At 25.6% G+C, this 17826-nt stretch overlaps 1 protein-coding gene across 1 annotated transcript; it reads left to right on the plus strand.

Moving 5' to 3' along the window:
• Positions 1-1004: 1004 nt before the first annotated feature.
• LOC112601638 (tonsoku-like protein) lies at positions 1005-6421 on the plus strand. The gene is made up of 3 exons (XM_025349351.1): positions 1005-1249; positions 2322-3643; positions 3735-6421. Exons 2-3 carry the CDS (start codon positions 2333-2335, stop codon positions 6357-6359), a joined length of 3936 nt encoding a protein of 1311 aa, XP_025205136.1. The 5' UTR covers positions 1005-1249; positions 2322-2332; the 3' UTR covers positions 6360-6421.
• The last annotated feature ends 11405 nt before the right edge of the window (positions 6422-17826 follow it).

The following is a 17826-nucleotide window of genomic DNA, read 5'->3' on the forward strand; positions in this document are numbered from 1 at the left end:
TTATGGGCCAAATTATTTTTATGCTGTATGCAATTGCTTATTTTACCTACCTTTTAATTTGGTTTTGGATGCAAGTCAAAAAAGTATTTTAATACACGATACAAGATACAATTGGACGGTGTTTGTGAGAAAGGGCATAAGTCATTTTTTGACATTTTCATATTATACATTAATTTAGTAGGAAATTTCACATCATATTTATTTAATTAATTAATGAAAGTATCAAAAATCAGATTACTTACAATTTTAGATGAAATTATACTTATTAAATAATTCTTCTTTTAACTATTTTTACTACAAACAGTGCAAACTCCTTTAGTAAGCTATGTTATTGGAAGTAAAAAATCATGTTTTTATGCTTAAGTTTTCGCTCTCATCTTTAAAGTATCGCATTACCAGATAAATAGAAATTTACTATACTTTATTAATTTATATACTTATTACTTATTGAAATATTAAAATGTGGTTCGAATATTTTAATTTGATAAGTATAGCATTTTGGAATTCATACTATTTATATTTCAGTTGCTTTATAAATAGTGTAGGCGTATAATTATATATTATAATTAATTTTATTGAATATTTGAATTCCAGTCAATTTCTTTTAACAATTGTCTTACAATAGTCATAATTTTATAACCACTATTTTTACACGATTAGAAAATTAGTAATTACAAAACTAATGAACGAGTAAAATGTAAATTTCAATCGTCAATTATTTGAAGGCTGAGATATGGATAATATTCTGAGGCTGTGCATCTTATTTTATATATATCTGTTCGGTTCTTCCATGATTTGTTATCGCATTTTAACAATAACCTCTTACAATTTGGCGGTATAAACTCCTGTGTCAGTTTGTATTGTTTGTAACAGTAGTTACAAATTATCTATCTAAAGATTAAGGATATATATTTGTAAATAATAAATATTATCATCTATACATTAATACATGTAACTATCTAAAATCTTTTTAAAAACATCACGTTAATTTTAATGTTCTGTAAAAAACCGTCATCACTCATTACAATAATGTTTAGTATTTTGATGAAAAATGACATTAGTAATAAAGTATATTCTGGGTATCAGTGATAATTCATTATCGAAGTCAATACCATCATAATAAAGTCATTTTGTTGATAAATTGAAAATTCTCGTATTAGAAATAATGTTTTTAGTTAATAATCAATCATATCTATATTTGTAGTAATATTCTATGGTGATACAACTATGTACAAAGCTATAATTAGTGGTAAGTAGCAATATTATTATAAAAAAAAGTACATAATTATTAATTAATTATTTTTTTATATTTTTTCAAAAACTATTTCTTTAGTTCTTCATTGGGTAGTTATAATAATAAATAGGTTGTTAATTATTCTTTCAAATTTTACCAAACAACACTTGTATTATTATTACACTAGAACTTGGTTTGTTTATAATACTTATTAATTATTTGTGTTAATTATACTTATATTTACTTAGATAAAATAGAGTTTTAAAGTAAAATTTTACAAATTTGTTCAAACAAATAAGTAATGATAATTAATGGTTCTATCTTGGTGTTAGTTTTCATAAATTTGTATAATTTCAGTTTTATTATGTAAATATTTTGCTACATTTGGAAAGTTGTTGAATATATCCATACTAATCTTTTAAATAGATAACATTTTTTATATTATTAATAATTACATAAGATTTCATAGAAAACTTAAAAGCATTAATTGTTCAAATAAATATGTTTTAATCAACAGGTTCAGTTATGCATGTAATTATCCTATATTTATGCTGAATTATGATTTTTACTATTATTCACTTAAACATTTAACATGTTTAATATTTTAACCGAAGCTTAAATATTATATTTAGGTAGGTACCTAATAATTTTGATGATAAATTTTTAATGATTAAATGTTGTATAATATTACGATATACAGAGTATAATTGATTAATAATACTATTAAATTAAAAATTAATGATTACCTATTATAGTAGTTTCCAAAATTTTTTAGTTCATGTATCTTCAAAAATATAAAAAAGTAATAGTGTCTCCCTTGAATAAATAAAACAACATTTTTTATTAGTTTATAATATAATACTATATTACTATTTATAGTGTATGGGTTAATGTCTATGTTCACATCTTGCCTTCTCTGTTAAGTGCTTTTGCCTCCATTTGATTTATGATATTATATTATAATTTAGGAATCTTATTCAACATATTTATGTATAAATGTGTAAAACAATGAAATGACTAAATGCTATACTATTACTTAAAAATGTATTTGTTCTTTATTTATTTGATTATTTATTGTTATTTCTAGCTTGAAACATAATGAATGAAATGGAAGAACGAAAATGGTTAAAAAAAAAAGAAAAAGCATTATTGGAAGATAATTTTGAAAATCTTTATTATGCATGTAAAGAGTTGGCTGACATTTATGTTAATAAGGAAGATTATCAAGAAGCATTGAATCAGTATGAACAGTGTGAAGAAGCAGCTAATCGTTGTGGTGATGAAACTCGTTTGGGGGTTGCAAATCGAATGATTGGTGAAATGTATTGTTATTTAAATGATTTTCAAAATGCTATTAAGCATCAGAAGCTTCATCTTAAAATTTCTAATTCTAAGAATGATATAGTTGAACAGCAAAGGGCATTAGCTACATTAGGTCGTACTTATTTTTTATGGTCTGAAACATTTGACACCAATGAGCATAAAAAATCAGAAGCATTAAGTACATCTGTTAAGTATTATCTAAAAAGTTTAGAAGTATGTAATAATCTAGGTAAAGAAGTTGGCACAAAGACTTTATCTGAGATGAAAGCAAGACTTTATCTTAATTTGAGTCTATGTGAAGAGTCATCTAATGAATTAAATAAATCTATGGACTACATAAATAAAGCAATTAAGTTATGTACTGATGCAGATTTGAATGAAGAATTATGCAAATGTTATTCCATAAAAAGTACTTTATATTCTAAGCTAGATAATTTTTCAAAAGCAATCGCCTGTGTTGATCAAGGTCTTCAAATCGCATCCAGACTTTCAAATAAAAAGTTTATCGGAACAGAACTTTTATGTCTTAAAGCTGAATTTTTAATAGACATAAATGACTATCAGACTGCCAAGTGTGCAATGATAAAAGCATACAAACTAAAAGTTCCTATTAAAAATGAATTTGAAGAAGTAATTAAAAAATTAAAAATAATTGTTGTTATGTGTCAAGTTGAAAATAGTTTGTTATTGGCATCACAAATAGATTACGAACAACGAAGACAATTAAATGAAAAAATAGGAGATGCTTGTGTAGCACTAAAAAAATATTCTAAAGCAATTATGTATTATGAGAAAATGTTGGAAAATTCTGAACTTTGTGGTATGACTGATAAAAGTTTAATACCTTGTTATGTTTCACTAGCACAAACATATAAAGATAATAAGCAATATTACCAAGCTTTAGAATATTTTTACAAAGAATTGAATCTTTATAGTGAAAATAGTATTGAAGCTTGTAAAACTTTATTAAACATTGCTGATGTTATGGAATCTCAGTATGATCCATTTGATAAAATTTGGTCAATATATGAAAGAGCTAAACATATTGCAAAAAAAAATAATGATGGATACTTACAACTAGCAGCAGTATGTATTTTTAATACATGTTTCATAAAACGATTAAGTACATTTTTGTTATTAAAATTTGTTTTTTATATTGTTAGTTATTTTGTTTCAGGTTAAAGGAATGAAGTGTTTAGCTGAAGACAGAAATCAATCAGAATTTATCAATGAATTGAAAAATGAGCTTAATAGTTTGCTCAAGTATGAAACTGATTCAGTGGAAGAGGAGTATGATGTTCCAGACATTTGGGATGACATATCACTAAAAGATCTTTCTGATATTGACGAAGATGAAGATGATAAAAAGAGAAAAAGACATAAACAGACAACAATACCAGAAAAAAAAAATGAAAAAGGAGAAACCCCTATCATACCTGCTTGTGCAAAGGGTAATGTTAAATTAGTTTTAGGCTTATTAAAACAAGGTCATTCAGTAAATGCAGGTGATGCTTTAGGATGGACTGCTTTACATGAAGCTAGTAATTATGGACATGTTGATATTGTTAATGTTCTTTTAGACCATGGTGCTGATATTAATAATCGTGGGGGACCTTGTTGTGAAGGTATTACACCCTTGCATGATGCTGCAGCATGTGGTCACTTAGAAGTTATAGATTGTCTTTTAGATAGAGGTGCAAATCCTTTGGTTAGAACAAATAAAGGAGAGACGCCACTTGATTCGTTGATAGCTTGTCGTAACAGAGTAATTTTAGAGGAAAAAAAAGAATTGGATTCAAATAAATTGGCTCATTTTTGGTCAATTGTTGAACGTCTTAGTGAATGCTTACGGAAAGCTGGTCATACTCCTCCAGTACCTTTGACTGATGTAGAAGAAATATTAAAAAATGGACAACAATCTACAGATAACTATTTAGGAGTAATACCTGATAGTCTCAAGGAATCAAGAAAACATTATAAAGATATTGAGGATCTTGATAGATTAGAGAGGAAAGAGAAAAATATTGAATTTGAAGATGTCTATTCATCTGCCGCTGCAGAAGACTATAAACAAACTATTAATCAGTTGAAAAATCATAATAAGCGACGTAGAGAAAGTGAAATACAGTATGAAATATCACAGCCACCATTGGTTGAAAATTCGGTCGATGAATGGTTAGAAGAAGATATAATTATTAAGCCAAAAAAAAGATATTGTACTGATATAACTAAGAATAATTATTCGCCAATTAAAGAAATCAATTTTGAAGATAAAGATAATTGGCTTAATGATGAACAATTTCCTGATGTTTCTTCAAATGTTGAGCCAATTAAAGAAGTTCAAAGTTTTACTTCAGATTCTGATGAAGATTTTGATAATATTGTTATTTTAGATAAACAAAAAGATTCAGTTAAAAATAAGTATAAGCCTCTAATGCTATCCTCAAATAATAAAAAACTTCAAAGTAAATTAGAAAATCAAGGATTTATAAATATAAAAAAAATTTCACAAGAAATTGATGAACCAGCTTCAATGTTTCAACCTGTGAAGAGAGATGAAAGTTTGAGAAACATTAATCGTACAATTAAAGTGAGGGTTGAAAATAGATTATTCCTTATACCAATACCTGCAAGTGAGGAAAACATTAATTTAAAATGGCTATCTACTGAAGCTTCTAGGCGTTATCAAAAACTTGAAGGTGTGAATCCTATTTTAAATTTGACTACAGATGATGGAGCTTTATTGGATGAAAACGATCCCATTGATTTAGTTTATGGGTTACAAGAAGTTTTGGGTAATATTGTTGGATGGAGTACAGAAACTCTGATTGAAACTTATAAAAAATTATGCGTGGAATCAAATATTACCTTCAATGAACCAATATCTCAATTTTTGGATGTTTTACAAGCGACTGGTACTTTGGATATGTCAGATTATGTACTAATGCCTAATGTTTTAAACATAACACTGAACGTAGCATGTCATTATCATCATTTACAACAATTGTGCTTGTCTGGCGTGGCTCTTGAAGATAATGGAATGAAAATGTTATCAGAATACATATCTAATCTACAACAGTTAACCAAATTAGATATAAGTTGCAACAATATTAGTTCTGTTGGTATAGGTTATTGGACTGCATCAATAACTAATAATATATTTTTAACTAATTTAGAATCTTTGAATATTAGTCACAATCCTATTACTAATGCAGGTCTAGCTCATCTTCGTTTAATTACTCAACATTCTACTAGTTTACGGTCTCTGTATATTAGAGACATAGATATTGACCACGATTGTTATGATTATGCATCAGAGTTATACCTAGATAATATTGAAGACCTTGACTTAAGTTTCAATATGTTAGGACGAACTGGAGTTTCCGGATTCTTCATACGATTGGACCCTATGCGTTTAAAGTATTTAAATGTACGCAATACAGGTTCATCAATGGTGTTACGAGAATGCACACTGTTTTTAGAGCGTAGTCAAGCAGATTGCCTTCATTCTATAGACTTATCCAGTCTTGATCTAGAAGATGAAGATTTAGATTTATTGTGTAATTGTTTGGAATCTGCTGGAAATTTACAGCATATATGGTTAGCTGACAACCCAAAAGTTACTCAAATGTGCATAGACAGAATCAAACATTTAAGTGTCAAATTTGTGCACATGGCTGGCTGTAAACCAGTTGATGTTTCACAATTTGATACTATTAATCTAGAACAAATGTCTATATCTGGATATGGTGATTCAACTTTATTTAAAAATGCTCCGTACAATGTAAAAGTGTTGCTGTGATTAAACATTATTTTTATAAATTATTTTTAATTAGTATTTGTTAAAAATATAATAGAGCTTATTCATACTATGTATTAGTTTTTATATTTCTGTTTATAAGATTATAATTTTTATAATATAATTAAACATAATATTTAAAAAATACTTAACTTTAAACATATGTTTTATATTTTAAATTTACAATTAGTTCAAACTTTGAATTTTCTTTAATACATTTAAACAAATTGAGATGACAAAAATGAGTTTATATTCTAAGCTATCTATATGAATTAATAGAAAGTACCGTAATATTAATTATATTTTAAAAATTATATATATATATATATTAATTGAAAATTAAACATTTTTATTTTCATGATGATTCAGTTTTAAATTTTTATTTTTAAATTGAAATGTTGACAAAGGTAGATTTTTATATAGATTTTACTATTATAGTAAATATTAACTAATCTATTACAACGGATTTAAGTATGATATTTTATGTAGACATGTTTAGTGTATACAGTAAAATTATAATACATTATATTCATATTTATAGTGGTTGATAATTTTATTAATGTGCAATATTATTTAATGTTAGACCATAAAATAAAAATGTATCACTTAATAGATTTGGTTGTACAGTTATATAGTTGTATAGTTAGTTATACACACATCTTTGGTGTAAAAAATATCAAAATAATACTTACATACAATTATAATCATTCCTTTGAAGGTTTAAATGTTTAATCTTAGACTTCTGGTACAGATATTGTACTAAGTGGCCACTGCAATGATCATATGTTGAATATTTAACTCCTGTTAAACAATTTCACATGAAAATAGTATTTATGTATGAAATTGTTTTCATATCATGCAGGATTTTATAGTGGTAGTGCATGTGCTTTAAACAATTTTTCACATTTTAAATTACTGCAAACTTGAATTTCTGTACTTATTATTTCTAAGAAGGATCTGCTTAATATAATTAAAATAAAATGATTAGTTTTGCGATGGTATTGGTTTCCTTTATTATAAAGTATTGAATAAAAATGTTAAAAAAATGTTATTAGGTACATACATTTTTATGAAATTGATACAGACTAAAATTATGCATTATGTATAAGTATTTGGCTATCCATACATTTTGACATTGTGACATAAATAATTTACCTACTAAACCTACCTATTTATAGATATTTTTTTAAATTACCTACTACAGGTGTTTATGACTAAAAATAAAATAATTATATTACAAAATGTTGTTACCTACTTAAAAAAAAAAAAAATTTCTCAACAATATTAGATTACTATATGTTATTACATTAATAAGTAATAACTATGCTATATAATTATAAAACAATTACTTTTGGCTCATTGCTTAATAGAGCTTTATGCAGTGACATTTAAAATTCTTTAATTTTCTAATAGTTTTTTGTAGCCGCACAAAAACTTAACCAGCTATGTCTACTACTTTTTTTTTTATTTTGCTAAATAACCATCATTCATCATTTGACATTTGTTATAGACTATAGACATCATTATGCCTAGGAACTTGTAAAAGTTGAGTATTGTTATATAATCTATAAGTTTTCACTTAGCAACCAAGCTAGAAATCCAAGCTATACAACTATTAGATAAAAAATTGAAAATTTAAATTTCATATTATGTTTTGAAAATTTTAGAAAAAAATTGAATAACTTATTGATTTTCATTCTTATATTATGCATATTAAATTTTTTTTTTTTATTTTACTAAAAGAAAAAAATTATTTTTTCTATTTTAACTTATGTATTTTACATAGTATTAAATATAAAATCCATTATTTTTTATTGTCATTATCACAGTGGACTATTAATTAAATGTCAACGGTGCGATGCGCATTTAATCTCTATTATAGTAATATAGTACCTACCATATTAATATTTCGAAATAGGTATAGTAAGTAGGTACTTACTACCTACTAATTACTATCTTATACTCTTATTATTTTATTATCTATAGTTTATTCGCTAGTGAAGTTGTTGGATACGATTGATTTTTGATAGTACCTATTTTTTAAATTATTTTTCAGTTTAATAAGACGTCAGAATGCCAATCAGTTTTTCACCATATTTTAAATATTATAAATTTATTTTGTAATATTTGACATTCGTGTTATTAACAACGTTTGATTGTTTTTTTTTAGGAATTTTGAATAATATTTTTCATGTGCATATTTTACAATTTTTTCGTACATATTTTATTTTTTTTTAAACTTCTATAACTTTTGAGTTCTGTATTACTTTATAATATGATCAATGATTAATTTTTATGTTTATCCACATTCCACATCTGTATATATGTTACCAATACTTTCAAATAATTGAGTTTTACGTGACCTGAGATTTGGATCTCAATAGTTTCATTTGTGCTATCGATCAATCAAAATTAACTAATAATTAAAAAAATGAATAAAATACTTATTTTAAATGATAACTCCGAGTATCTTTTTTATTTGTATTTCATCATGAATCTTTATATCTATCTATATTGTCTATAGACAATATTATAGGTAATTAATTCATGTACAACTATTCGATATTGACAGTTAAAAATGTTTACCGCCTTAAAGTGCTTAAATAATGTTGTCGAGATAAACGAAAATAGTAGGTAATCATGTAATAACTAAATATCTATAAAACATATTTGACATTATGTAGAAAATTTATTATTCTTGCAGTAGATATAATCTATAAGATATATTTTAGAACATTAAAATGAATATAGTGTATATTTTTAAACAGCTATCAGACTATATAAAGATTTATGCTATAAAATAAAGGAAAATAAGAATAAAATATTTAGGCAAGTGGTTATCAGTGTTATCACTCTGTTATATATTAGCATTGATTAAAAATAGTACTATTTATAATCAATGATATTAGGTATCTATTGAATGGGTCACTGTGATGGATGTATTAAATTTGAATTCATTATATACAAAAACGATTTCGAGCGGAGATGGTCCGTCTATATTATTAAGTACCTAATAAGTATATTTCATAAGATTTTGATATGGCTATTAGAAAGTCATTTAGTTTACTTACCTATAGTATTATAGTAGCTTCAAGGTTGATATAAGTTTTTTCAAAAATATTATACTTATTATATTATTAGTATTTAATTATTATAATAATATATATTTATACCATATATTAGTTTATATAACTCAAAGTTTAATATCTTTCCATAAATATCGCAAAAGAGTAAAAATATGGTCATAGCATAAATAGATAATATCTTAAAATAAATCAAAAATGTAATTGCATATAGTAAAATTTATAATAATGTAATATACATAACAGTTTTAAGTTTCCATAAAAAAATATTTTGAAATTTTAACAAAATAATTAACATTGTTATTTATCGTTTAAATACAAGTAATATTATATTTAAATTTGAACTTACAATGTCTATAAAAATTTTTTAAATTTTTATGGTTACTGTATGAAATTTTTATGAGAAATCTCGTATTAACTTTTTGAAACTTCGATATAGGTAAAAAATAAGTTTATATGTATTTTCTAACTACAAAATAATTGATGATTTTCAAGATTTTGATAAATTTTTTCAAATTCTAAATTTAAACGCTCATAAAAAAATTTATGATTATGAATTTTCGATAATTTTTGATTGGGAAACGAACCATTTATTGGAAACCTTGGATTAAATTTTCAAGTGTTTTACTTATACATTTTTTTCATCAATATGTTTAGAATAACAAACTAAAATAATATCGAAAACTTAAGTTATATAAATACCACAGAAAAAGTAAAAAATAATTTAAGAATTATACCATATATATTAATGATCATATAAATATTAGGTGAAAATTTCAAGTTCCCGGGGTAATTTTTTTTTGAATTATAATAAAATAAAGAAATCAATTTAATTAAAAACTGGTTTAGCGTAAAAGTTCCCATTTTCCTTATTTTTTTGTTTAATTTTCATAATTATGAAAAAGAACTACTGGGAATTTTTTATTTTAACCTCTTTAAAAATTCAAAGTATAAACTAGATCAAATTTGTTAATCAAAACTACTTTCAAAGTTGAAAATCGAAACATTTTATCGATTATTTATCGTGTGTACACATAAAAATACATTATTGTAAAATCAATGTACTTATTGGAACGTTCAGAATTTAAAAATTATTTAATCATATTGTTGTATAAGCCAATGTTTCTCAAACTCTTTTGTCATGGGCCCCCTCCTAAATTTAATGTGAAATCATCAAGGCCCCCTTAATTAAAATCATTAATTATTTTTTCTTAATTATAAACTAAAATAAATATTTCATGGCCCATCGGTCATATAGCCACGACTCCCAAGGGGGCTGTGAGCTTCAGTTTGAGGAGCACTGTATAAACAATATTGAGGAAGTTATAATAAAATAAGAAATCTTTCTTTCAATAAATTTTAATAAGACAATGATTACACGGCGTTATAGATAGGCTATTATAAGTACACTGTTATCGTGATTTCGTTTTTTTCGTTATATTTTAATATTATTTATTTTTACGGTGTTGGAGTTGGCCATATATTTAACCAAAAACTTTTTGAAGTTCGTTTGCGGAGGCCAAACAACATTTTGTTCAGGTAAAAAAAAAAAAAATTTTAACCATTAAAAACTATTAATAGTGGAAAATTGGCATTTATGTAGTATACGATTTACCTCATGATTGTAGGTATAACTAGTGAGTAGTAAGTGTAGTTGCTGATAAATTTAAGTTTATAAATATGTATTATAGTTTATAGTTTATATAGTTTATAATATATATTATTATAAACAGTTATTTGATCATAAGTCATAGGCGTTATAGGCTGTCTTTAAAGTCTTTAGCTTACTCTAAATCCATCACTATTATGCTGTTATATATATTATCACAAATCGTTGATAGTCTCAATAATAGTTACATTTACACTGAAGTGTATCTTTAAATACAACTTGAAACTATATTAATTTCAAGTTATATTTTTACTGATTAATTTAAAACCTATACTAATGATTAGAAACTACTCAATTACCTCACAATTCTATAGCGCTTAATGAGAGTTAAAATCTAAATTAAAGCAGCTGTTAAGCGATTAGGGAGTGCATCGCATATATAATGCACATCCATCTCGTGGCTATGATAATACTAAATTTTGCTTTAATATTTTATAGTATGGTTCTAGTTCCGAACTCTTACCTCGACATTTCATCAAAGCATATTGGAGGTTAGTAAATAATAGCCAAATTTTAATTAGTATGTAAAAAGTTTATTGTACTTAAATTTTATAAAAAGATTTTTCGAATTCAAGTCAATTTAAAAATACATCAGAAAAAGAAATTCTCAAAAAAGTATAATTATTTATTATAACTTCTGAAAATAGTTGTTAAAATTGAAGTCAAACGTAACCTGCATTAAGTTATAAAAAAATATATAAAATTGTAGCGTGCTACTTGATATTTTATCCACTACGCAGAAAAATATTAAATCATATATATTATGTTTTTAAAATCATGAAAACATAAAATAAAACGTTTTAAAGAGGTTCCTATGGTGACGTAATTTAATTAATCATTGGTTGCTAGGGTTATGAAAAATCAGATTACGTAAAAAAAAATTATATCCAGATTTCGCTAACTGTTTTTTTTTTATGTTTAGTATGGTAACTTGATTATATTATTCATTAGCTGCGAAGTCAGTTAAAAGAAAAAGTTATATCCAATCCAAAAACATATATATCATGTTAGAAAAAATTATTATCCGTGAGGTGAGAGAGATTTTCTCGCAAGCAAGGTTAGTTTTTGTAATGAAAGTCTAAAACCGTGTCAGATTAATAAACATCATACACTTTTTCAATATTGAAAACATGAAAACGCAGTGTTACATATAGACTACTAAATTTAGAGCTGGGCTCTAAAATAGTTTTTCTGGGTCTATTTAGTATTTTAGTGGCGTATTTAGCCTTTACTTTGATGTCTTTGCACTAATCGTGTGATTGTATCTTATAATTGGTTTATATGCCTATATCAATAAATCTAGACGACTGGGTGTAGATAATTATTAACTAATAACTCACGTTCAACAATTAACATAACTGGTATTGTGTCATAATTAATAATAATTAAATAATTAATTCTTATTAATTAACTCCAAAATATTATGTAACAACCATTAAAAAAATATGTCCAATAATTTATTTTTGCAGACTGATCGCGAATCTTTAAATGCACGGATTTCTGTGAGATGACATAGACTCACACTATGCATTGTGCTCAATCTGACCCTGTCTCTAATGAATAAGTTGACATAACATGTTGAATATTATTGTAGATTGAAATGTATTAAGAACATTTATAATGTAAGAAAAAAGTTGTTCGAATGATGGTGGCTCATTGGTATTGTAATTTAGCATTGCTCGCGAGTTCTTAGTACTAAAATTTGATTTTATACGTAGTTGCTACCAGCGTACAAACGTCTAATAAATTTGTAGAGATCATAGTTAAGAAAATTATTATTAATAATTTTTAATGCATTTAAAAAATACAATAATAATTAAATTAAAAAAAAATTAATGTAATAGAACATAGAACTATTCAATACGAAATTATATTGCCGTTATTTACTATAGAATTAATCTGAAGTTATATATTTACACATACTGACATACGTTATAATTAAATTAATTAAATAATAACCTAACGCAACATAATCAATTTATTTTTCAAAGTGGAGTGTAATGATCTATGTATCTTTTTTTTTTACTTTAACTTACAGCATTGGAGTTACTGCAGGCAAGTTTTCCACAACAATCTCTTATAAAAATGTATTATTAAAAATTAATATTTAAGAATTATTTTTTTTAGGATATCTTCCGGCTTGGTTCGTAGAATCAGTTAGCTTAGAGTCTCATTTTTCTGGAACCTAATTGTATGGAACTATGAAGGATCAATCGGTCGAAGTGGTTTCCGACTATAAGTTCTTTTGTTTCCACCTTAGCTGCTCTTTTATTTTGCTCTTAGCGACGCAATATGTTCCTTACCCGAGCTTACCAAAAAAACTGTGCATCACGACAACACGGGATAATAGCATCACACAGCATATTATCCTGGATGTTACTCGGGGTAATGTTCATGTCGCCAAAAAATACTTTCATTGCCAATCGGATAATTTTTAATGTGGGTAGTAGAGTAGTGTGTTTTGGACATTGTCACATAAGCATGGGTGCTAGTCAAAGCCGTAGCCAGGTGGGGTTAGGGTTCTCCCCCTAAAATATGCGAATAAATTGCAACAACTATCTAAAATGAAAATGAAAATACAAATTTTATATTTTAGACCAGCGGTTTTCAATTTTTTTAGTACCGCGATCCTAATTTCTCCCGAAAGATTTTTAGTGACCCACATGGTTTCACTTTTCAAAAAGTAGTCAAATAAAAAAAATTTTAAATAATATAATATAATATATTTTAATTTTTTTAACAAAATTTATTTATTAGGTTTAAATTATTATTTTTATTATTGTATAGGTTTATAATCAATATATTTTTACAAATCTACTTTTATTAATAATAATATATTTAATATTAATTTAACAAAATTATTTAAAACGACCCACCAAAAATTGGCTGACGATCCACCAGTGGGTCACGACCCACAGTTTGAGAAACGCTGCTTTAGACTGAAATTAGAAATATAATTTTTCGAACTTTTGTTTTATATGTTATTACTTATTAATTTTTATTTAAGTTATCTCGAGTATTCACGAGTTTAAAATTTAGCTTAATTTTTTTGATCAAATCCCGAATTAGTGGCGTTCCAAAGAGGGAGGGTTTTCTGGTTAACCCAATGAAATTTCAATGCTGAAAAATGTTTTTATCCATTAGTCCAATTAAAAAATTATATCCTACGTAAAATAATAAAAACTACATCTAAGTTTTAAATTTTAAAACTCTTTTAATTAAAATATCAAAATAAACGTATGTAAGGCTTTAGATAAAAATATCATCTTTTAAATTAATATTTGGTCAATTTACTTTAATATTAAAAATAACATAGTAAAATGGATTATTCTGAAAAAAACATATTTTGTAATGTATGTGTTAGATAGACGAAGACAAAACATGTGAGTATAATGTCTTTTAATAAATTAATATAATTAATGCGTTGGTGGAAGTTTCAGCATATATAATTATACACCAGTATGTAATGGATACTTATAAATAAAATGTGTTATTTAAGTAAGAAAATATTTTATACATTTTACGAAACAATATTTTAATACTATGCTTTAGATTTAAAAAAAAAATATTAACTACCTAGAAATATACTATCTACATACAAATAAATTGGCATTTATTAAATTGATTGTCTTGCTTTTTGCTTGTATTTAAAATATTAAAATATATTTGTAAGTAATTATTAAATTATGAATTAAACTATGTTTTTATGGATTCGTCAGTGATCAAAACTATCAAAACTTCACAATTATATAAGGCTGCACATAAATATCATAAACCACTTATCGATTCGATATATAATAATTGTAAAGTTTACCATATATTCATATATTTCACGTAATATTTTTTTTCTTTAATATTATTCCAAAACGGTTTAGTGGAGAAGTAATAATTGTTATTATTGCCTTGCATTAATTTATTAATCCGGATCAACGGCGGTACTAAATAAATATTAAATATGTTGTTTCCAATTTCCCATTGTATTTGTACAATTTATAGATTACTCACTATCCGATGCATACACACACACACATACATATAATTGTGCCTATTTACATGTACTTAAAATTTTCGCAAAAACAACCATGTATAAAAAAAATTCATGATAGCGTTTCAATAATGAGTCGCAACATGCACGTTTATATCATATATGTATCAGTCACATATTACATCTGTTACATTAACGTGCCGCGTTTACCTGTAATATAGTATCGTATATGATGTATACGGTATACCCTCGTGGTGTTCCAACGTGTACAATATACTTAACTACCCACCAGACTCGATGTGTGCTGCGTGAGAGGATGGAATAATTGCAAAAACACCATAATGTAGTGATAATAGCGAAACGGCTTTGGGCGTCTGCGCAGCTCCTATATAATACTCTGCACACACACATACATAACGGAACAGGTATATATAATATACATAATACGCTTATATGTACAGGTGTACAATTGGCTACCTATATAACCAGTTATACATATATGTATGATTAAACCTGATTATATTTTTTTAGAAATATCGACCCACTCGCCTTGAACCGTTTTAAAATTTAATTTGTTTCCCTTACTTTTGAACTGTTTCAGAATTGTAGGTACACAACATATTACAAGATATAATTCGTCAAATATTTTTTTGATTCATTATTATTTTTCCTGCGCACGCGCTCGGGGTTTTGTGTGATGGGTATATTTAATTCATTGGATTATACGAGATATTTTATTGTAGGCCAGTTTGGTATATTAAATTGTAATAATATACCTATATATATAGTATACACATTATAAAAATTTGCAAAGAGATTCAGGTTTTCAATAACAACTATTCATTATTATAATAAATAATAATCATAAGCCGCGTATATATATGCTTGATAATAAGTTTTCTATAATATATGCATACATTTATAGACTTATATTCCATTTGCTTAATAATATTATATAGGTGATGTGATTATAATCACATATTATAATATCACCTATATATATATTTATACAGTGGAAAATTAATTCCAGTATACCATTGCAGACGGACACATTAAACGATGTTGAGAAAGGTACAAGCACATAATATATTTTAATCCGTTCCTGCCATTCTCGGGAACATTAAAAACACATTGCCTGTAGTCTGCTGCAATAAAAATATTGTTCTGTAGTTTCTTTAGAATACGTAGTGTTAATTAAATTATAATATGGGCAGGCGCACACCGCACGCACATTTAGGATTATAGTAGGTTTTCGGTTGTACATTTTTAGTAACTTAAGCAAGCCTTAAAACAGTGCGAATTACCAATGGAATTATATCATGTATAGTCTATGTAACTATATGTTATGTAGTAGAAAGTGTACGATATTTTAATATAGTTCAGTTTTAATAATCTTATGAATTATGTGTATATCGTAGACTATATAATAATTTAGTGTTTTTGCCAACAGCTTATATAGGCTTTTTTCAGAGAGATGGGAATGAAAATGAAGAATGTTATTTTAATTGATTATTTTTTTTTGTCAAAGAGATGTCTGACTTTTATTAGTCGTTACGACTTCAAATGTCATTATATGAGTGCATCGTATAAATCGATTATTTAACATCCAATAATGATACAAATTAAGATAAAATAAATGAGATGATAATACTGTAGTGATTAGAATAAGAAAAAATGAAAGCTTATCCGATTTTGATGTATACGAGATAACAATAGACTTATGTCTCATTTTAATTATAGCAATAGTATAACAGAAATATATTGTAAGAATGTAATTTATAGAAAATATATAAAATTTTGACAATTAATAATATCATGAAAAATAGACAGACGGTGGTTATTAAATAATCAAACTACACAATTATGGGCACGGACCTGTAGTTGCGTACTTAAATTGAAATATCAGCGTATAATGTATAATAATATGTAATATGTATCGCCCACAATATTTACTGGTCGATAACAGACCAGTTTTGCTCGAGTATTAAATATTACCTAGTCTGAGTCTTGCATGTATGATGGAAACACTTTTACTAAAAACATTGTTATTAATTTATGTACCTTCCAGTGATAAGTGACCCCCCACTTATATCAAATTGTGTCAAATTAAAAATTTTTTTAACATATTTCAACTTTGTCACAATATTATGGACTTGCAATTTATTTTGCTTATCGTTGTGGTAGAGGTATACAGGTAGTCGTCGATGAAATATTTACTTGTAAGATCTGAGCAGAGCTATTTGAAAGATGTTTTCTATATTATATTGATTGACAGATTTAAAAATCTATTAGCTGATATTATAGCTCGGAAGTTATCGCATATGCGCATGTTTTTTGGGCTATTATAGATTAATGAAATTAATGCTTGAAATTAATATTACGACACTATGAAAAAAACATAAAAAAAGAGTTTATAGTGTATATTTTTGTATATTCAGTGACTTTGTAGTTTTAATAGAATATTTTTCAAATTTACCATTTTTAGAGAGCATATTTGATGATTAATGATGTGTTTATCATATAATTTGAAAATTTGACAATAAAAAAAAAAAAATACTTTATAATATACGTTTATTTATTTTGAGGGTTTTCACTAGGTATTGTGTTTTCCAAATCTCTAGTTAACATACAATTTCCCGTTTTTATTAATAAATATTTAATACAAAATTACTATGATATAAGAAATATTTTTTAATAAAATATTTGTATTTATAAAAATTGTGAGTAGAAAAA

This window comes from Melanaphis sacchari, unplaced genomic scaffold (genome assembly GCF_002803265.2).
Source record: "Melanaphis sacchari strain LSU unplaced genomic scaffold, SCAv2.0 Contig0_pilon_pilon, whole genome shotgun sequence".
NCBI lineage: Eukaryota > Metazoa > Arthropoda > Insecta > Hemiptera > Aphididae > Melanaphis > Melanaphis sacchari.

Coding starts and splice junctions, on each gene's coding strand:
- LOC112601638 (XM_025349351.1), top strand. CDS start 2,333: ATGAATGAAATGGAAGAACGAAAATGGTTAAAAAAAAAAGAAAAAGCA. Junction 3,644..3,734: donor GATACTTACAACTAGCAGCA/GTATGTATTTTT, acceptor ATTTTGTTTCAG/GTTAAAGGAATGAAGTGTTT.